Source organism: Scyliorhinus canicula, chromosome 22 (assembly GCF_902713615.1).
Source record: "Scyliorhinus canicula chromosome 22, sScyCan1.1, whole genome shotgun sequence".
Lineage (NCBI taxonomy): Eukaryota > Metazoa > Chordata > Chondrichthyes > Carcharhiniformes > Scyliorhinidae > Scyliorhinus > Scyliorhinus canicula.
The window spans coordinates 18,670,906-18,692,651 of NC_052167.1; the positions used below are offsets into that span (position 1 = coordinate 18,670,906).

The 21,746-nt window shown below is 49.4% G+C and overlaps 1 protein-coding gene across 3 annotated transcripts in view; it reads left to right on the forward strand.

Moving 5' to 3' along the window:
- The first annotated feature begins 14,628 nt into the window (after positions 1-14,628).
- The window catches only part of vstm4a (V-set and transmembrane domain containing 4a), a 55,786-nt gene continuing 48,668 nt past the window's right edge, over positions 14,629-21,746 (forward strand). The window contains exon 1 of one of the 3 annotated variants that reach the window (XM_038783109.1): positions 14,629-15,223. In XM_038783109.1, coding sequence (XP_038639037.1) covers positions 15,175-15,223 — 49 coding nt within the window. In that variant the 5' untranslated portion in view covers positions 14,629-15,174. Of the gene's footprint in view, positions 15,224-18,213; positions 18,597-21,746 lie in introns of those variants that run through there. The other 2 variants (XM_038783107.1, XM_038783108.1) reach the window with 2 other exon arrangements.

A 21,746-nucleotide genomic window follows, 5' to 3' on the forward strand; every position in this document is an offset into this window, starting at 1 on the left:
TCCCTAGGCCACACTGCCACGGGCCAGAAGGCCCAGCGTTGGCTGAAGTTCGCCCGTGATGTCCGTCACCTCAGTCGAAACCCTACGTCTCTTCGCGTGTGACCTCCGCGTTGCTCAGCCGGACCTATTAATCCGAGGGTCTCCCCCCCCCCCCCCCCCCCCCCCCCCCCCCCCCCCCCCCCCCCCCCCGGCCACACCCTCCCCCGGGGCTGTCCAAGCTGCCCGAGGTGAAAGGGCGGCGCCCTCAGCCACAACATCACAGATCGGGTGATGCCTCAGCAGGGTCAGCCTGTGTCAGTGAGAGGAAGCAAGCCGGCGCGGAGCAGCATCTGCCTCCTGTGAATTCACTACCGAAGGGGGGTTTGATTAATTTATTGTCTCCGCCTGGATAATTTGTCATAATCTTCTGCCAGTCAGCATGATCAATCATCATTCAGAGAAATGAAATTCCTCGTGTGAAGATTATCAGTCTATGACAGACCATGTATGATTCAATTATTTGACAAGCCTGAGTGTTTCAGTTAAAGCCCGAGCAGCGACACAATGTAAGAAATAATGACTAAATGTTATCAGGCGGCAGTGAAATTGTGTCAGGCGTTTGCCCGTTTAAGGGTACTATCTGCCTTCATTTGTTATTCTTATGACGGGCAGCATTGACAGTACCAGAGGAAGTGAACTGCTTGGCCTTTCCCCATTGTGGAATCGGGATGAAACAATCTCTCAACAAAAGAGTATGTTGTTCAAATTAAGTCACTCCACTCCACGTTGTCCATCAAGTAGCAACAGACTTGCTGAAAGCACAACCTCATACGTGCGACACCCTTTTTAAAAAAAAATATTGCTTTCGTTCAAGAAGCCTGCCACATATTTTGGGCAGCGGCTGCCCTCTCCCCTCATAGCATGGGCCCTTCAAGGAGGCACAGTGACACTGATGTGCCTGATTTTATATATATATATATATAGATTGTGCTTTTAACAGTTGAGACCGTTTTGGCCATGGTTCCAATTGGAAAGCAAAAATAAAAGATGCTAGAAATACTCAGCTTTTGTGGAGGCAGAGGTACAGAGTTAACGGGCTGGATTCTCCGTTTCCAAGGCTCTTTACGTGAAAGAAATCGGCAGCGATCCCTCACCGATTCTGCGACCGGTGAGGGGCGAGCAGCCTCGCCGCATAAAACCCCCGACTTTCACGGTATAAAGGGCCGGAGAATGGCCGGGTCCGTGGCCGCGTGTGCGCATGGCGACGACCTGCAGCGTTCGCGTCGTTAAACATGGCGCCGGCCATGTGCGTACCCGGCCTGCCAGGTAGTGCCCGCCTGACCACACACCTGCCCGCCCCCCCACCAATCTCCCCAGTCCTCGCGGGAGCCCCCCCCCCCAGTCGGCAACATGGCTCCCGTCCAACTGTGGTGGCGCTGGACGCAGTGCGCAGCCGCCACGCCGGGTTCCCGTCTCCCGCGCAGTCAGGAATTTGGGCCATCGGGGGGCGGAGCATTGGGGGACGGCCTTCGGATGGCACGCTGAGGCCGTTCCAACGGCGTGCGGCACGTGACGCAATGACGCTGTTTCGGAAGGGGCGGAATGAACAAAACCTGCGTAAAACAGACGTCGCCCCCGATTTCGGCGCCGACAGGGATTCTCCGTCCGATCGCCGATTACGAAATTGGATCAGGGAATGAAGGATCCCGCCCCCAACGTTTCAGGTCTCTCCGGGTGCTGCCCTGAGACGCTGGCTGGATACCAACTCCGTGCGAGAATGGGGTGTTCACTGAGTTTAAATCACTGGTTAACTTTCCTTCCCTCTCCAGAGACACTGCCAGACTTGTTGAGTGCTTCCAGCATTTTCTGTGCTGACAGGCACTGACCTTTGCACTTATTTAAAAATTCCGCCCCCACTCTTGAAAGCGTGAACCCTCGCGGCCGTGGATGTCTGCAACCCCTAAGTCCCTTGGTTGAAGGGTTTTTCCGCATAAGGGAGCCAAAGCAGTCAATGTCACCTGGCTATTCACCCATAGCAAGCATCACACCGGCACTCAATTGCGTCCGTACTTGTTATCCGCACGTGCAGGTTTTCCAGGAGAGGTAGCTGCATTGCCAGGTTCTGACCCTTTGGTCCACTGCAGCATAACAACTGTTACCCCAGGGCGGCATGGTGGCACAGCGGTTAGCACTGCAGCCTCACAGCGCCAGGGACCCGGGTTCGATTCCGGCCTTTCAGTGAGCCAGTGGTGACTCAATGGGCTGAATGACCTCCTTCTTCACTGTATGGATTCTATGATTCTAACTGAGAGCAACACATCAGGGGCCACATGCGAAACCTTCAAGGCTGTACATCCTGAAACTTGGCAGTACATTTCACTACTCAAGCCAGGTCTCCCCTTTGAAGGAAAACAAACCTACAATCTGACGGTATTGTTTGCTGTTTATAGTGTTCCCAAAGACCCATTTCTAAATCACATTTTATTTGACGGTTCATATCAGTGAACTCGCAACGTACAGAATACTTTTCTCGCCAAAGCTGGAACGGTTTTGATCCATCCCATTAGCATTTTCCTTCTCGCAAGAGGTTGCGCAAAGAAATTAAAATCCATACACTGTTTTAGCAAGTTTATAAATCATCATGGATTGGACAATCAATTAAACAATGCAACGCTTCTACCTGTTAATCTACCATTTTTTGTGACGTTGATTCGGCCCCACTCCTGACTCTCACTAAAGTAGTTAAAGTAGCAAAATGGACAGGGAAAGATATGGAAGATGCCAAATGCCCCACATCGGCAAAAAAACCCCTAAATCTCCGCAGCGAAGGAGTAAGGCGAAGAATGCGGAGTTGTTTCCTGTGACGGTGCGCGCCCAGGAAATGGGACCAAAACATTTTATTTAAAAATGTTTTTATTGAAGTTTTACATTTTATAAACTGCATTCAGTAAGGATATATGCGCCGGTTACAATATGCAAGTCATTTTCATTTGATCCCCCGCCTCTCTCCACAGCCCCCGCCCCCCCCCCCCCCCTCCCCCCCATCCATTTGTTGATTCAGGGTCGTTTCCTGGACGCTTATTGTACGTTGTGCAGTATTCTTTAATTTACATTTGTGTGGTGTCTTCCCCTCCCCCCCTTTTGTCGATTGGCCTCACCCCCCCCCCCCCCCCCCCCCGCCATCTCTTCCTCCTCCACTATCCTGTTTTCGGTGTTTCTTTGGGGGCTCCGCTGTGCTGAGCCCACATCTCTCTATCGGCCTTTTTTTCAGCCTCCCCCTCCTTTTTCTCTGGCCTCACCTCCGCCCCCTCCCCTCCTTGTTTGTTCCTGTGATCCCGTTGGCTCCCACGTGTCCCGCTCCGACCACTCTGTTGGCTTCGAACAGATCCTGGAGCAAGTTGGTGAATGGCTCCCCGCGCTTTCTGGAAACCATCCTCTGGCCCTCAGATGGCGAACTTGATCTTCCACAGGTGGAGAAATTCCGACCGGTCTGCCAGCCAGTCTGCAGCTGTGGGGTGGTGCTGCCGATTGGCAACCGAGCAGGATTCTCCGGCGGGCGATTAGGGAAGCAAAGGCAGGGCCTCGCTTAACCATGAATAGTTCTGGCTGGTCCGATAACCCGAAGACTGCCTACTCCCGGGCACGGCTCCACCCTCACCCTCACCCCCACCACCCTGGACATCGCCCCGAAGAAGGCTGTCCAAAACCCGACATCTGGGGCATGCCCAGAACATGAGGGCGTGGTTGGCCGGGCCTCCCTGGCACCATTCACATTGGTGAAAATGGGACTGAAACATTGCCTGCCTAATGCTGTTGTTAAGACAAGGTAATAGTATCATTGTGGGAGGGGATTTCCCAGTCAATTCGGATTTTCCTCCCTTTCAGAAAGGAACTCCCGCCCTTGAGCATAAACGCAAGAAAAACCATCTGCCATACTGAAGTTTTTTTTACTGCTCAAAACAAAGAGGTGCATTATCAAAGCTTTTCATCTTGCACTCATCAGGACATTGCTGAAGAAATACCAAAGGTAATGGGGAACAGCAATTTCCACTGCATGAGAAGAGAGGCAAGTAGACTTTGATTGGTGGAGGCATTCTCATGTAAAATGCAACAGAGGACAGTTGACTGCCAAGCCTTTGTTCAAATTCAAACCAGGCAGGTCCACTCTGATTGGTCAAGACATTATCATGGGAATGGCTGTACCTCAAGCTTCTGTTTAGTTGAAAAAGGTACAATGCATGGACATGCTACTTCTGTATTCAGAAGACAGGGTGCTGTATATGAATATCAATGACTTCTAGCATGGGTAAGTGGCTACTCTGCGAATCCAACTGATGGCTCCAAAATAGCTTCCGGTGTAATTTTTAGCACAATCATGACTGTGTAGCAAGTGTTGTCCAATTGCAGAATCACATCTACTATTGGACACTGTGGCCGGGACTTTCTAAACCCCCCACCCACCCCCACGCCGTACTTTTTGGCGGCAGTGGTGGGTCACCATTAGCTGCCAGTGGGTCACGCCAAAGCCAATTGGCATTGCTCGTCCACCGCACTGCTCGGTAACCCCGTGGTGGGGGGCGGTGGGGTGGCGGGGGGGGGGGGGGGGGGGTCACCTTCTGCTGGACTGGAAGACCTCATTGATGGGAAGGGCCAGTAAAAATGTTTTGGGTTTTGGAAGCGCGGGCTGGTTGGGTATGGTCACCACTTTGCCTGTTGCAAACAGCTGAAAGGACTGCTTTCTGATATGACCTGTAAGTAATTGGGATGTGCGGCCTACGTTCCTGGCACCACTTCAGGCACTGAAATTCATTTACCTCATTACTCACTTGTGTAATAGGCCGAATGTCTGTTTGGCTTGATTGAAGCATTCTGTCAGTGGAGTATACCACTCGTGCTACAACGACTGAATTGTAACAACAGGGAACAGCTGGCTTCTTCTGTTGCTCAAAGTTCTGGGACCGTCCAGGGTAATCTGAGGTAGAATGGCCATTTTTATTTTCAAGACCAAAAATGGCACCTTAGGCCCATTCATGGGTTTCCACGAAATACAGTGAGCAATGATCTGACCAGGATAGACATTACCCCGCAGGATAAAGCCCTATTTCATTTTTACAAGGTGTATTGAGGAATAAATCTTCACAAAGCTTCCAAAAGTAAGCATTGAAACAAAGTGATTTGGATTTACCCGATAATGAGGAGAATACTTACTCTGTTCAATAAACGTAATTAAATACTTAGGCTGATAAAGGACCGGGCTAGCTCAGACGGTAGACCATGAGACTCTTAATCCCAGGGTCATGGGTTCGAGTCCCATGTTGGGCGAGTGCACCCTTTGAGCAGCACAGTGGTTCGATGGGCCGAATGGCTTCCTTCTGCAGTGTAGAGGTTTCTATGATTTCTATGAAACGTTAACACTGCTGTGAAACACCTTGGGTCGTCTTTACTATGTTAAGGGTGCTACATAATTGCAAGTTGTTGTTGATGCGGTTGAACATGGCAATGACATAATGTCGCCCACAAGTTTATGTTTTAAAGGAGATTTTAATTTTACTTCATTGCCTTGGTGGCTAAGACTTTAATTGCCTAAGCCCCAACTTTTAACATGATTCAAATCAGTTGAAGTCAAATTCAGGACGCAGATCCTTTCCATGCTGAGAGAGATTATTGACTTTGTCCACTGTCATCACTGTTCACCCACACCCAGTGTCCCATCCATCCCCTATTTATACTATTTTGAATAAAATGAAAAATTTATAATTTAAACAAAAGTGACAGGGGATGATAACTGAAACAAAACATCAAAGGAAACATGGCTAGCTCAAACAAATATCATTCCCGGGGATGATGATGCAATGTAGATGGACGATCCCCTGTTTCCGTCTGTTTCAAATACCCACAACTGCTTCTCTAAACTATGTAGTTGACATTAACAAGTCTTAACAATGTAAATACACCCTGTACGCCTTAAACCATCCCCCCTTCCCTACCACTTTCCTCATTTAAGATGCTCCTTAAAACAAACCTCCCTGAACAAATCTTTGGCTATCTGACCTAATACCATCTTCCATGGCTCACTGTGTGTCACACTTTATTTAATAATGCCCCTCTGGTTCACAGGGTGGCACAGTGGATAGCTCTGCTGCCTCACAGCGCCAGCGACCCCAGTTCGATTATGGCCTTGTGTGACTGTGCGGAGTTTACACGTTCTCCCCGTGTCTGCGTGGGTTTCCTCCGGGTGCTCCGGTTTCCTCCCACAGTCCAAAGATGTGCTGGACAGGCGGATTGGCCGTGCTAAGTTGCACCTTAGTGTTCAAAGGCGTGCAGGATAGGTGCTGATCACTGTGCCACTGTGTCACCCTATTAATCACAGGGGCATTATCAAACAAAGTATGACACATACCGAGCCATGTAAGAAGATATTAGGTCAGATAACTATCCTATCCAAAAGATTTCAACTTCAAAAGCACATTTGTAGCAGATTGAGAAGAGAGCAGAAAAAGCAGTTTGAAATCCTGACCGGTTTTTGATAACGTAAGGAGCTTAGGGAGCTGTTCGCTAAATAGGGCAAAGTTAAGCTTATCATCAATGGAATTGAAAACAGACAGGAGAATCTGTTTTTTTATGCAGAGGGTCGTTAAGACATGGAATGCCCATCCGGAAAATATAGTGAAAGCAAGTTCAATAGGCTAATTACCTTCTTCTATTCTGTAATTCCACCAAACTATCCCCTTTATCTCAACAATAACATATTCATACAGTAACCTTTACCCTCGGATCCATACAGTGCTGGAGGAGGCTATTCGGCCCATCAAGTTGGCCCTGACCCTCCAAAAGAGCACCATACCCACTCCTCCCACCCGAGTCCCGTAACTCCACGCATTGATCATGGCCAATCCACCTAACCTGCAAATCTTTGTACACTAAGGCGCAATTTAGCACGGCCAATCCACTGAACCTGTCTGCCCTCCCAGACTCCTGTGGAAAATCCCCCGGCACTAGTTTGAAGAAAAGCAGGGCAGTACTCTCCGTGTTCCTGCTCAAGATCACCTCTCAGCCACTGTCAACGAAATAAGTTACTTGCCAAATTGACCTCACTGCTGTGTACGAACTGGCTCCAGCTGTTTGCAATGTTACAACAAGAACTACACTTCAAAGGCACGCCATTGGCTCCAAAACGCGTTGGGACCTCCTGAAAGCAATGGGATGTAAATTGGGCAGGCTCTGCAAGACTAGGTGATCCCTTAGGTGCCAGAAGCAATTTCATGGGGTAATGATGGCAAAAAGTAAACAAATCCCGGCCATTGTTATAAGCCACTTATTTCCACGCAATGAAGAAAATAGGCATCTAACTGGGCTTTTAAAGCAGACCAAGCAGGCCAACAGCACGGTTCAATTCCCGTACCAGCCTCCCCGAACAGGCGCTGGAATGTGGCGCCTCGGGGCTTTTCATAGTAACTTCATTGAAGCCTACTTTCACATTCATTTCAAATATAAATTTTAAGGTTTTTCCATCTGTAGTGAGGGCAACTCCAAATGAGTGAATAAAATCAGAATTCAGAGATTCAGCATCTTTTTACAAAGAGCTGTTCACTTGTGCTGACCTCCTGTTCGTTCATAACAGGTGTAGAAGCCAATCCTCGTTGAGAGGTTGCCTCACATCCCAATTAGCTCAGTAACTGAGCCTGACTTATTCAGGCAATCATGGGCTTACCGACAGAGAGTGAATACCTTGGCAGGGTTGGCTTGGCACCGGCCTCTTCGAGGCCTACCCATTTCTCTTTTCAATCTCCCCCTCACGAATCAAATTTCATCTTCCAAGCGCTTTCCCTCAGTTGTGGCAAAGGGCAAGTGCTGAGGCCCGAGGCAGCCCCTGGAAATGATAGAGAGAGAGAGGGGGGGGGGGGGGGGGGGGCGGGGGGGGGGGGGGGGGGGGGCAGGCTTTGATAATGGAACAAGAGGAATGACCTTTTAAACATTTTGTCCCCAATTTCTGTCAGGTCTCCCACATTGTGGCCCAGGCTCGGAGCTAGCGAGTCTCCGCTCTCACGAAAAGGACAAGTGGGCTGTGATATCAGATCACCACCGAATCCTTTAAAACCCGGCGCCAATGAAACCGATATGTATGAAATTATTAGGAATGACAAGCTTAATCATTCGCATTCCAGTCGACCCTCCACTTGGCAAGACGCCAAAGTAATTTTGCCAGGTGCAATGTCTCACTAGATCTAAGCACAGTCCTCTCATATTTGGGGCTGTTTAGCACAGGGCTAAATCGCTGGCTTTGAAAGCAGACCAAGCGGGCCAGCAGCACGGTTCGATTCCCGTAACAGCCTTCCCGAACAGGCGCCGGAATGTGGCGACTAGGGACTTTTCACAGTAACTTCATTTGAAGCCTACTCGTGACAATAAGCGATTTTTATTTCATTTTCATTTTTCATTTCATATTTAAGAGCTACCCTGAAGGATGTCGAACTACCTAAGTTTCTGGACGTTTTCGCTGAATGATGAACAATAATGGTCCAGCGACTGACACAGATGGTCTTCTTCATGTCCTGGCATGAGGGCTTCGACTTTCTTATCACCAAGTGACTCTTTATCTTGCTTTGCTCAACCACAGTTCCTTTAGTTTTTCAGCATTTGGAAACTATTCCGATTTTTCTAACTTGGAAAACAAAATGGATGACCTTACACTTGTCCATGTTGAGCTCCATCACTAATCACAAGCCAGCTATGTGTCTCACACACAACTTACAGCTCTTTAAATTAGCCCTGCCTAGTGTACCCCTTGATCTGTATTGACTGGCCTCTGGTCCTTACTGACTTAGATTTAAAAATTTTTCCCCCATGTTTAAATCTCTCCACGGCCACACTCCAAACTCAGAAATCTTCACCTCTTCTGGTCCTGATCTCTGGTGTACTTCCTCACCTACCATTAGCCACCCATCTCCCATGCAGGGTTTTCGCTCGGGAAGGCCCACCCGCTAGCCTTCCACCTAAAACGAGCCTTAGGCTGATGGATCGTGTTAATCAGAAACCTAGGCCGTGATTCTCCGGCCGTTGCGGTTCTCTTTCCCCGCCAGCAGCGCGCCCCGGCCAGCGAGTTTCCCGGCGGCGTGGGTTGATCGGATGAGGGACAGAGAATCCCGCCGCCAGCGAATGGCACACCGCCGAGAAACACGGGGGGGGGGGGGGGGGGGGGAGCAGAGAATCCGGTTCCTAATTCCCACTTTATTTTTTTAAATATAGATTTAGAGTTCCCAATTATTTTTTTCCAATTAAGGGGCAATGTAGCGTGTGATGCACCATCAATTGGACTCGAGTCGTAGTGAAGTTCCAAACAACAGGCTTTAATACGCTAGATGTGAGCCAGGCAGTGGTCGTACAGAGAAAGGCCGACTGCCAGCCAACACGAGCTCTTATACCCCGCCTTGTAGGCGGAGCTACCAACCTCTCAGCCAATCGGCAGGGAGTCACATGCCCACCCTCAACCAATTGGCAGAGAGGCACAATTGGCAGCCTGGTTCTCCGGTAATATGATCTCTCTAGCCATACTACCACAGCGTGGCCAATCCATCGATGCTGCACATCTTTGGGTTGTGGGGGTGAGACCCACGCAGACACGGGGAGAATGTGCAAACTCTACACAGAGTGACCAAGAGCCACGATTCGAACCCGGGTCCTCAGCACCGTGAGGCAGCAGTGCTAACCACCGTGCCGCCTCCCTATTCCCACTTTAACAAAAAACTCCTTGTGAAATTAGTTCCCAATGAACAGATGACAATGACTGCAACAATATGTTTTTTTTTTAAAAACCCTACCTGTGGAGTTAGAAGCATCAGCTCCCATAGCCTGCTCCAGCCTCCACCTCATGAGATTTAACTGGGGGTCACTAATGTTAACCAGTCTGGATTTGATCCCCCGTGGACCTGTGAAGGCATAAAGAGTGTTACCAAGGCACACTGAATAATCAGATGAGGCCTTATAACCAGCTTTTATTAAGTGTAGGGCCTCTAACTTGGTGTGTGGTAGTTGTGGATTGTAGGGGTGGAGGAGGTTACGAATATCGGGAAGAAGGGAGAGGCAATTGAAGGCTTTGAACATGGAGAGACTTTAAAATCAAGGTCAAGGGAGATCAAGACTCCATACAAGTTTGGCTACGGCAGCAGAGTGCTAGGTATGCGCAAGACTACAGAGGCTGCAATCAGAGTGGTCAGTCAGTGGAATAGTTAAGCCAGGAGGCAGCAAAAGCAAAGATAAGACTTTTGGCCACAAATGGACTGATAGAGGAGTAGAAAAAGATAATTTTATGGAGGTGGGTGTCAGCAGTCTGGGTGGGGCAGAGGATGTAGGGTTGGACGTTTAGCTCAGGGTCAGTTAAGGCGCTTAGTTGGTAGAATTCTTGAGTTAAAGAACAAAGAACAAAGAAAAGTACAGCAGAGGAACAGGCCCTTCGGCCCTCCAAGCCTGCGCCGACCATGCTGCCGTCTAAACTAAAATCTTCTACACTTCCTGGGTCTGTATCCCTCTATTCCCATCCTATTCATGTATTTGTCAAGATGCCCCTTAAATATCACTATCGTCCCTGCTTCCACCACCTCCTCCGGCAGCGAGTTCCAGGCACCCAATACCCTCTATATAAAACACTTGCCTCGTACATCACCTCTAAACCTTGCCCCTTTCACCTTAAACCTATGCCCCCTAGTAATTGACCCCTCTACCCTGGGGAAAAGCCTCTGACTATCCACTCTGTCTATGCCCCTCATAGGTTTGTGGACCTCTAAAAGGGTCGCCCCTCAATCTCCGTCGTTCCAGTGAGAACAAACTGAGTTTATTCAACCACTCCTCATAGCTAATGCCCTCCATACCAGGCAACATCCTGGTAGATCTCTTCTTCACCCTCTCTAAAGCCTCCACATCCTTCTGGTAGTGTGGCGACCAGAATTGGACACTATACTCCAACTGTGGCCTAACAAAGGTTCTATACAGCTGCAACATGACTTGCCAATTCGTATACTCAATGAAGGCAAGCATGCCGTATGCCTTCTTGACTACCTTCTCCACCTGTTTTGCCCCTTTCAGTGACCTGTGGACCTGTACACCTAGATGTCTCTGACTGTCAATACTCTTGAGGGTTCTATCATTCACTGTATATTCCCTACCTGCATTAGACCTTCCAAAATGCATTACCTCACATTTGAGTAGATTAAACTCCATCTGCTATCTCTCCGCCCAGGTCTCCAAACATTCTAAATCCTGCTGTATCCTCTGACAGTCCTCATCGCTACCCACAATTCCACCAACCTTTGTGTCGTCTGCAAACTTACAAATCTGACCAGTTACATTTTCCTCCAAATTATTCATATGACATTCTGGGTTGCGGTCCAAGGCTGGAGCACAAAGGACAGGGACACTGAGATTGCAAAACGGCGCCCCCATCTGCCTGCTTGGTTGGCGGCGAAAGCTCCCACGGCACTACTTTGAAGAACAGAAGAGTTGTTGTCCTCACCAGTATTTATCCCCCAATCAAATTCACAAGAAACAGATTATCTGGCCATGAGTGCATTGCTGATTGTGGGAGTTTGCCGTGTGCAGACTGGCTGCCCCTTCCCTAAATTGCAACACCGACTGCACTTCAAGAATGGTCAAGCGATTGAGATGACCAATGCTTGTGGAAAGCGCAATGTAAATTCAAACCCATTTTTCAGCCTGAGGGGCCAGGTGATGATAAAGGAACTTGCTGACTTCAGAAATGGGGCTTGTGGCTGTAGAAAGAACGGATTGGGAGCTTGGAATTCGAGCCGGATAATTGTGCAGATGGGAGTCAGAGATGTAATTCTCTAAGCACCAGACACCCAGGGATTAATTCTATCTTAGAATTTTTTAAAAATTGGACTTGACCACATGGTTGGTTATTGTAACCCTCCCAACAGTGGCTTCACTATGAAGGGGAAAGATCATGCCCAGCAAGCAAGGCGGCACCCTACCTCGCATGCTGGTTAGCACTGCTGCCTCACAGCGCCAGGGTCCCGGGTTTGATTCCGGCTTCGGGTGTCTGTCTGTGTGGAGTTTGCACGTTCTCCTAGTATTTGCGTTTGTTTCGTCCCACAGTCTAAAGATGTGCGGGTTCGGTGAGGTTATGGGGATAGGGCAGGGGAGTGGGCCTCGGCAAGGTGGTGCAGACTCGACGGGCCGAATGGCCTTCTTCTGCACTGTAGGGATTCTATGGAAGTCTAAAGTGAAACGTTGCTTGGCATTCACAGATCTCAGGGGTGGCACGGTGGTGCAGTGGTTAGCACTGCTGCCTCACGCCGCTGAGGACCTGGGTTCAATCCTGGCCCCGGGTCACAATCTGTGTGGCGTTTGCACATTCTCCCCGTGCCTGCGTGGGTCTCACCCCCACAACCCGAAGATGCGCAAGGTAGGTGGGTTGGCCACGCTAAGTTGCCCCTTAATTGGGGGAAAAAAAAGAATTGGATACTCTAAATCGGTAATTTCAAACCTAGGGTCACGACCCGCGGGTGGGCGTCAGAAGGGTCGCAGGGCCAAGCGTTGTGGTGCAACCAATCACGGTTCCATGCGCCAAGGCATTCCCAATGGCACGATCAGCTTTTAGAAATGTCGGCCACGACCAACTTTCAGAATGCTGGCCGTTCCGCATATACGTGCCCACTTGGCAGAGTCCAGGCCAGCCCAGTGAGTCAGAACGCCTCCTCCTGACATTAGCACGCTGACCCAGGACATTTGTAAAATCGCAAGCGTCTTCCTGCCTGGAGCGGTGGCAGAGAGCAGGTCGCGGACGCTGACGTCACGTGTTCTGGGCGCAAGAGAGATTCCTCCATTTAAGCTGAAAACAGGAACAAAGCAGCACACAGATGATTACTTGAGGCATGGGTTTATTAATTGTCCCACTGCAAACCAGGGTTCAAGGTTCTTGGGCGGGATTCTCCAACCCCCCCCCGTCGGGCCGGAGAATCACCGGGGGCCGGCGTGAATCCTGGCGCCGCCGGCTGCCGAATTCTCTGGTGCCGGGGTTTTGGCGGGGGCGGGAATCACGGCACGCAAGTCAGCGGCCGCTGGTAGCGCCCCCCCCCCGGCGATTCTCCGGCCTGCGATGGGCCGAGCGGCCGCCCTTTTTAGGCCGGTCCCGCCGACGTAAATTAGATCAGGTACTTACCGGCGGGACCTGGCTGTGCGGGTGGCCTCCGGAGTCCTCGGGGGGTGGGGGGGATGGGGGGGGGAGCGGCGCGGGGAGATCTGGCCCCGGGGGATGCCCCCACGGTGGCCTGGCCCGTGATCTGGGTCCACCGATCCGGGGGCGGGCCTGTGCCATGGGGGCACTCTTCCCCTCCGCTCCGGCTGCTGTGGACCTCCACCATGGCTGGTGCGGAGACGAATACCCCTGCGCATGCGCTGGGATGACGCCATCACACGCTGGCGCTCCTGCGCATGCGCCAACTTGCACCGGCCGGCGGAGGCCCTTCGGCGCCAATTGGCACAGCGCCAACCCCGCCGGCGCCAGCCTAGCCCCTGACGGTGCGGAGGATTCCACACCTTCCGGGAGGCCCGATGCCGGGACTGCCCACCCTGCCGGGTAGGGGTCAATCCCGCCCCATCTGTGTCATATGCAGGGAAGCACTGGCAATGAAAGTTTGAAACCCTCAAAACGTCAAAGGCATTTGAAAACTAAGCGTGGCGAGTTCGAGGACAAGCCTCGTGATTTTTTTCATCAACTGATGTCATTATCAGAAACATGACAAAGTGGAGTTTGCACATGTCTGCCTGGGGCTCCTCCGGGTGTTCCGGTTTCCTCCCACAGTCCAAAGATGCGCAGTTTAGGTGGACTGGCCGGGCTAAATTGTCCCTGGGCCGGCTTACGGGGATAGGGTGGGGAATTGGGCCTTAGTCGGGTGCTCTTTCCAAGAGCTGGTGCAGACTCGATGGGCCGAATGGCCTCCTTCTGCATTATAAGGATTCTATGAAATGAGATTATGAGGACCAAGCACGTTCGCCTGTCACATTAAAGGTGAGTGAAAACAGTGGGGTGTGATGGTTGACCAGCGCGGGTCATGAACGTTGACTGGTGAGGATTCCGAAGGATGGTCGGTTGTTAAAAATGGGTCCCGGGCAAAAAACACTTATTTATTTTATTTTAAAGAAAGGAAATCTCTCATTGACCCACTCACTGGTGAAGCCAAATGATATGCCAATTAAAACTGTGTGTATTTCCTAGGGTTTAACCTGGTGTTGTCAGACTTCTCACTGTACTTTGAAGAGTTCACACTCTATTCTAACCCAGAAATCAGTCGGGCACATCCTGGGGGGGCAGCCCCCCCCCCCCCCCCCCCCCCACACACACTCAATCGTGTAGCCTCTGAACAGGATCAAATCAGTCAGAGGTCCCAGGTTGAGAGAGATCAGCTCACACCAGTGTTTGCAGACAAGACCCAGCCAGAGGATTGCACTGCATGTGTGCCTGCAAAAGTCTAACTGTGTGGCTGGGAGCAAGATTCACGTTCAAAACTGCTGTGTTTGTTTTCAATCCGCCTGAGCGAAATGAGAGAAAAAAAAAGTCCCTCGTTGGGATTATCCCAAAAATAAAAAAAAAAGATAAATTCTGTGGCAGCCCAGTGTGGCCACAATGGAGTGATTGCATGAAGCTAATTCTCTCCAAATGGGAATGTCTGTGAAATTACTCATGGAGCCCAGCTCTGAATCTCAGACACTCCCAAATCCACCCCCACTCCTCCCCCTGACACCCCGAACCTTTGAAAGTCTGGAGGAGGACAGATTGAAGGCAGCAGCACAATCAGACGGAACGGTTCCTGCGTCCAGCAAAGTTCCCCCAGCTACTTACTGGAAAGTTTTTTTAAAAATTGCAACTTTTCTCCCAGCAAAAACAGTGGAGCCTCTCTCTTTCTCTCCCTCTCACTGCATCTGTGCTAGACGCACTGACAATGAACTTGAGACTGTTTGCTCCCATTGACAAGCAGGCAGACAGGAATTCCATACTTGCTTGCGGGCAGTGAAGGAAGTGGCGCTTCCTAAAGTGCTGGACAAGAAGCAGAAGGTCGGATTCTCTCTCTCTCTATGTGTGTGTGGATGTGAAGGAGCAGGGGGCACACAGCTCGCTGCCTGGTTCAATACCATGCCAGAGTGTCGCCCGCTATATCTGCTGGGTGTGACCCGCTGGCCAGCATGAAGATCCTGGGGGTGTTAGTGCTGCTGACAGAGCTCCTCGCTGTGGGTAAGATGTGCCCTCTTCTATCTCTGTACCGACTGCTTTTCCATGTTTAAAACTTCCACCCAGAGAACAGTGTGTGCGTGTGAAATGTTACAAACTGCTACACCAAGTTGTGAACACTGATGAAATGCAGCTCCCGAGGCGTTTTCTTCACACAGCAGCCTGACAATAAAGCTGCAATGTGTTTTTTTGTTGTTGTTGGGAGTCCTGTTTTATTTTTGTTACAGATTTGCCATAGATTATAGCCCAGGCAGAATAAACTTTTTCTGAACTTTTCATTCACTCCAACTTTTTTCTCGACTTTCCATCTCTCTCTTCCTCCCCCCCCCCCCCCCCCCCCCCCCCTGAATTTTGTTCATTGAGATTTTTTTTGCCCCCAGTTCATAGAATCATTACAGTGCAGAAGGAGGCCACTCGGCCCATTGAGTCTGCACTGACCCTCCGTAAGAACACTCCAGCCAGATTCACTGCCCCACCCTCTGTTCGCTGTCCCCCTCATCCCATAAACTAACCTGCACATTCCTGGATACTAAGGAACAATTTATCATGGCTAATCCACCTAACCTGCCCTTTGCTGGACACCAAGGAACAATTTATCATGGCCAATCCACCTAACCTGCACATCCCTGGATACTAAGGAGCAATTTATCATGGCCAATCCACCTAACCTACACTTTGCTGGACACTAAGGAACAATTTATCATGGCCAATCCACCTAACCTGCACATCCCTGGATACTAAGGAGCAATTTAACATGGCCAATCCACCTAACCTACACTTTGCTGGACACAAAGGAACAATTTATCATGGCCAATCCACCTAACCTGCACATTCCTGGACACTTATGAACAATTTTTCATGGCCAGTCCACCTAACCTGCACATTCCTGAATGCTAAGGGGCAATTTAAGGGCAATCCATCTAACTTGCACGTTCCTGGACACTTAGAACATAGAACATAGAACAGTACAGCACAGAACAGGCCCTTCGGCCCTCGATGTTGTGCCGAACAATGATCACCCCACTTAAACCCACGTAACCCGTATACCAGTAACCCAACAATCCCCCCATTATCCTTACACTAAGGGCAATTTAGCATGGCCAATCCACCTAACCCGCACATCTTTGGACTGTGGGAGGAAACCGGAGCACCCGGAGGAAACCCACGCGCACACGGGGAGGACGTGCAGACTCCACACAGACAGTGACCCAGCCGGGAATCGAACCTGGGACCCTGGAGCTGTGAAGCATTGATGCTAACCACCATGCTACCGTGAGGCCCTTAAGGGGCAATTTATCGCGGCCATTCCACCTAACCTGCACATCTTTGGAAAATGTGACACGCAGACACGTGGAAAACCCTTTGGCTTGCCAGTTAATAGGGTGTGCTGATATGGACCACATTGGATGCCCGCTGCTCTGTGGGTCGCTGGCGCTACGGTGGCACGTGTTAGCCTCTCTGTTCCCCACACCCTCCTATCCTAGGCATTGTCTGTTATCAATCAGAGCGAGTCCTGGTCACGCATCCCTACCGTTTCTACGGACAGATTAAGAATTTATCCTGCAGGTTTACTTACATTCCCCATGGGAAAATAGGCAGAAGAAAAAGAGCTAGGAGTTGGAAAGTGTTTTTCTAACAGCCAACGTGCAGCATCTTGAAGACTTTCACTTGCTCCAGGCTCCTTGCCGCTTTAAGGACATCCTTACTGGACAGTTTGTATCGCCACTTCAGTTTTGCCTTTAATATTTGTTTTGCATTGCATGCAATCAAAACTATGCTGATTTGTGCCAGTTTGTGTCTGATGATACAGCATGACATAATAGGGATCTCCGAAAAAGGAAATGGCTCTCTAGCCAGCAGTCTTGAGCTCCAGAACACCCAGAACGTCTGGCTGTCTGGAGGCAACTGCCCATTGCTAGAATGATGCAGCACCGATGGAAGCCATTTGGCCCATCATGCTCTCTGAAAGACGTGACCAATCAGTCTTACTCCTGTGCCCTTTCCCCAGAATCCTGCAGTTATTTTCCTCCTCTCAGGCATTCGCACAATTTGAAGATTTCCTCCTGTTATGTGATATCCTGCGCCAAGCGCAGGGCTAAATCGCTGGCTTTTAAAGCAGACCAAGGCAGGCCAGCAGCACGATTCAATTCCCGTACCAGCCGCCCCGAACAGGCGCCGGAATGTGGCGACTGGGGGCTTTTCACAGTAACTTCATTTGAAGCCGACTTGTGACATTAAGCGATTTTCATTTCATTTTTCATTATTTCAATACTATTGTAAAATCTGTACTTACGCTGCTGGCATTCAGGTTTTTAATCTGATGACTTTTTCTAAATGTTCCAGTGGTGATTTTTTAAATCGGAAACAATAAAAAAGGACACTCCCTCTTCAGTGGAGATTAGGAATTGGTGGGTAAATCACAATGCCCAAACTGTGTTTGGATTCTAGGAACTCTGTATCTACATTGAAGTCTATAGTGACACTGGAACTCAGTGCATGTTATTTTTTCAATACAGATACAAAGTATTAAAGTGATTCTAATCAGGAAAGGCAAAGGTAACAGTTTCTGTTGTCTTGAAAAGGCAGTGTGTTGCAACACCAATGCAGACCGTTCGGCCCATCGTCCTGCTTTGGAAGAGTCGTCCAACTGAGTTTTACTCCCTTGTCACGGTGATCCAGCCTGGACAGATTTGAAATGCAGTTTCACAGCAGGCTGGCGTTATACATCAACCAGGGCAAAATCTGACTTCTGCGAGAGCTCCTCCACCAGGCAGTCTCGCCCTGAATGGCTTTAGAGCACTCGCGTGCTAGAAGATAGTATGTGACCACCATCATGCATCCATAAATACCAACAAACAGAAACTGCACATCGGCACAAAAGTAGACCTCCCTCCTAGAAACATGGGCGCGGGGGTCTGCCTGTACGCTTCAAAGTTTGACTGTACCACAAACAGAAGTGGCCTTGAGACTTTCTACTTTGCTACTTGATGACAGAAAATTGACCCAGTTGAAAATGGAAAATAGCAAAGAATTTAGCAAGCACTGCTGCCTGTACCAACACTGCCTGTGCCTCTGGCAGTGCTATTTATTTTGGCCTCTGCTTTTTTGAAGTAAGTATAAACACAGCAAATTTTGCCAGCAGGTGGGTGGAACTGTGAACGTGGAGCGTTGTGCACTCGAACATTGGGGTGAGAGAATGCGACATTCAGTGCAGAGGGAACATGCGTAGGGAATTAGCTGTGGAACAACTTTAGAACTTTTTCCCAAGCATCAAAGAAGAATTGAGTGTATTTGGTTACACATTCGGTCAGTGCAAAAGGCACTGTCGTCTCGTCTTGGATGGCATTTAGAAATTGGGTACAGCGAGGCAATTCAGGTAAATATGCTGTCAATTGGCCTACATTTCCTGAAAAAGAAGTTAATACTGCTTGTGAATACAATATTACAGCAAATCCGATTCTCTTCCCGTTCCTAGTGGTCACACTCGGGCAGACCTTCGTCTGTTTCCATAGCTAGTAATTCCCGGAGCAGGTCGCTAATCTGTCGCCAGGGTCTTATAGTTTGAGGGGCGCCACGGCACATATGATCTTATGATCGAGGGTGGTTGACCAGGAGTCTCTCCCGCTCTTACCGCCAGCCATTGGCATGATTGGAAGGATTTGCAAATTGACGTACTCAAGCTGTTTGACTGGGTTGTGAACGCACCTTCCTTGGCCATCAAGTCCTGGGGTGGGATTTGAACCTAGAGCTTCTGGCTCCGAGGCAGTGACACTAACCCACTGCGTCACAAGTCTCCCTCTGAAGAAGAGTCAGATAGACTTGAAACGTTAACTGTTTCCCTCTCCACAGACGCTGCCAGACCTGCCGCGTTTTTCCAGCATTCGCTGTTTTTATTTCAGATTTCCAGCCTATTTTGCTTTTATTACACCAAGCATCTTGACTTTCTGTTAAATGCTATCAAGTTGAGCAAAATGTTTTGACATTCCTATAGTTTTCTAGCAGATGTGCAAAACTGTAGCTAGCGGTTCACTTTTAAGTGAAATATTTTTGTTGCCTCTGATGCAATATTTAATATGGCGCACTGACTTTGCACTTCTTTGGAAAAGATTGAAGTGAGTCTGTCGATAGCAATGTCAGGAAAACTGGAACCACCACCAGGCCTTTGACCTCCAGCCAATCTATAATTGGTAGGTGTGATGAGACCATCAATTCACGCGACACATGGTTAGAAGTGAACAGTGGTTTTAATCGACTTACAACAGAGCCTGCCTGTGACAAGGTGAACTCCAGATGAACTGGCAGGCAGGTTCTCAGCATCAACCTTTATACTTCCGGTTAGGGGGAGGAGCCGTGGGTGGAGCCAAGGGTGGAGCCCAGTACAAACTCCCGTACACTCCCAGTGCATCTCCCCCTAGTGGCAGGGCAGCGCAACTGCTCGTGTGCCGAGCTTACAGAGACATAGTACAACATGTATAATACAGTGTGAATTACGCTACTGTGATTCACCACAAGGTGTAAGGCTGTTCGGCCTGTTGCCTGTTAGTTGCCTGAATCGAGGAGCCGTTTCCGAGAGTGGCCGAGAGACGGACTATTGACTTTTGGTTGGACCAGCTCTGGTGGAAGTTAACTGCCAGTGAATAAAGTCACAAATCTATTCAATGACGTCAGTGCGTAATGTAACAGAGATACATTGGAGGCTTAGTGATTGATACAAGCAGCCTGGGTGAATCTCAATGCTCCATGGATGCTTAGAATCCTGGACTGAATGAATAGGAACAGCGGGAAACCATTCAACACCTCAAGTCTGGTCTGCCACAGAATTAACAGTCTCAACATTGAAATCTTCAATCGACCTGCTCCACTTTTTTGAGGGAGTGGGTTGAGGATTTGAATTACTCTTTGAAAGGTGGAAGAAATTATTCCTGATATCAACCCTGAAAGGTTCAGCTCTAATTTTAAGGCCTCCTTCTTTTGACTTGCCCCAATAGAGGCAACAGTGTTTCTCTATCGATACTGCCAGATCCCTTAATCATTTAAAGATCCATCCTTAATACCATCAAGAAATAAAAGTCGGAACTACACAACCTGTCCCCATGTTTTAAACCTTCTCGCCCCAGTATCATTTTGTTGAATCTGTGCTGCATTCTCTGCAAGGACGGATAGTTTTCCTGAGGTGCAGGACTGAACTGGGGGCACCAAATGAGTGAATGCGGGCAGGGTTTGACCTCTACTTTAGTCAGCTGACATAAGTTAAAATGCCGGGCTTTTTATCTTAGGCAGTCAGGACCTAACTGGGCACATATTCCATAGAAGCTGTAGAACCCCGACAATGCAGAAAGAGGCCATTCGGCCCATCGAGTCTGCACTGACCCTCCGAAACAGCACCCTCCTAGGCCCACTACCCCGCCCTTCCAGGCCTATCTCCCATAACCTGTAACTTAACCTGCACATCCCTGGACATGTTTTTGCATGACAATCCACCTTTAGCACGTTTTTGGACACGAAGGGACAATTTAGCACGGCCAATCCACTTAACCTTCACATCTTTGGACTGTGGGAGGAAACCGGAGCACCCGGAGGAAACCCACGCACACACGAGCAGAAAGTACAAATCCACACAGTCACCCAAGGCCGGAATTGAACCCGGGTCCCTGGCGCTGTGATGCAGTAGTGCTAACCACTGTGCCACCACGATGTAATAATCTATTGGCTCTGAAGGCCCATTGTGAGTTTGGTACATTGTGGTGATCAATGAAGTTCATCAGGAAAAGAAATGGCGGGAACGAACGTCTCATTGAATGGCGTGTGGAGGCGGCCATTTGTCCCTGCAGTAAACATCTCCTGTTGACGCATACTATCGTACTCTCAGCCCCTCACTGTTGCCATAGCAGTCTGCTTAGAGCTCAGCAATGCTAAAGATGATCTATACTGTGATGTGACAGTCAACATCATTCTGAGCAGGGTTTCGGGGGGTGGTCGTAGTGTCCCCACCATGGGGTCTTCTTAAAACAACCAACTAAAGATGCCCATTGACATCAGCACTAAAACAGATCGTCAGTGAGAGGCGAGGACATTGCCCCAATGAAGAATATTTTACAGGTGTGATCTGGGGTAGATTTTCACTGAATCTTAGGTTTAATAGAAGGACGTTTTGTGTGGGTTGCCGTTCAAAGTCAAACCGTGACTTGTGCTCAGCATTGAAAAATGAGGACCCACTCAAGCTTTTCGCTAAGAATGTGCCATAATCCAGGGGAATGGTGGCACAGTGGCGTTGCCACTGGACTGGTGATCCAGAGATGGGGGCGGTTTTCAGGTGGACGTTGTTGCCCTGTGGCCTGAGCCACCTGGCGGCACCCAGGATCCCTGCCGCGAGAGTCATCGCCATGGCATCCACGGGTATTCCGACAGACGAAGAACGATCGACTGGGCTTGAGCAGCAAGCATTGCAAACCATGAAGAAAGGGATAGATCCCTGCCATATCCTCAACCCAAAAGAGTATTCAAACCAAGGAGGATTTTCCTGTCG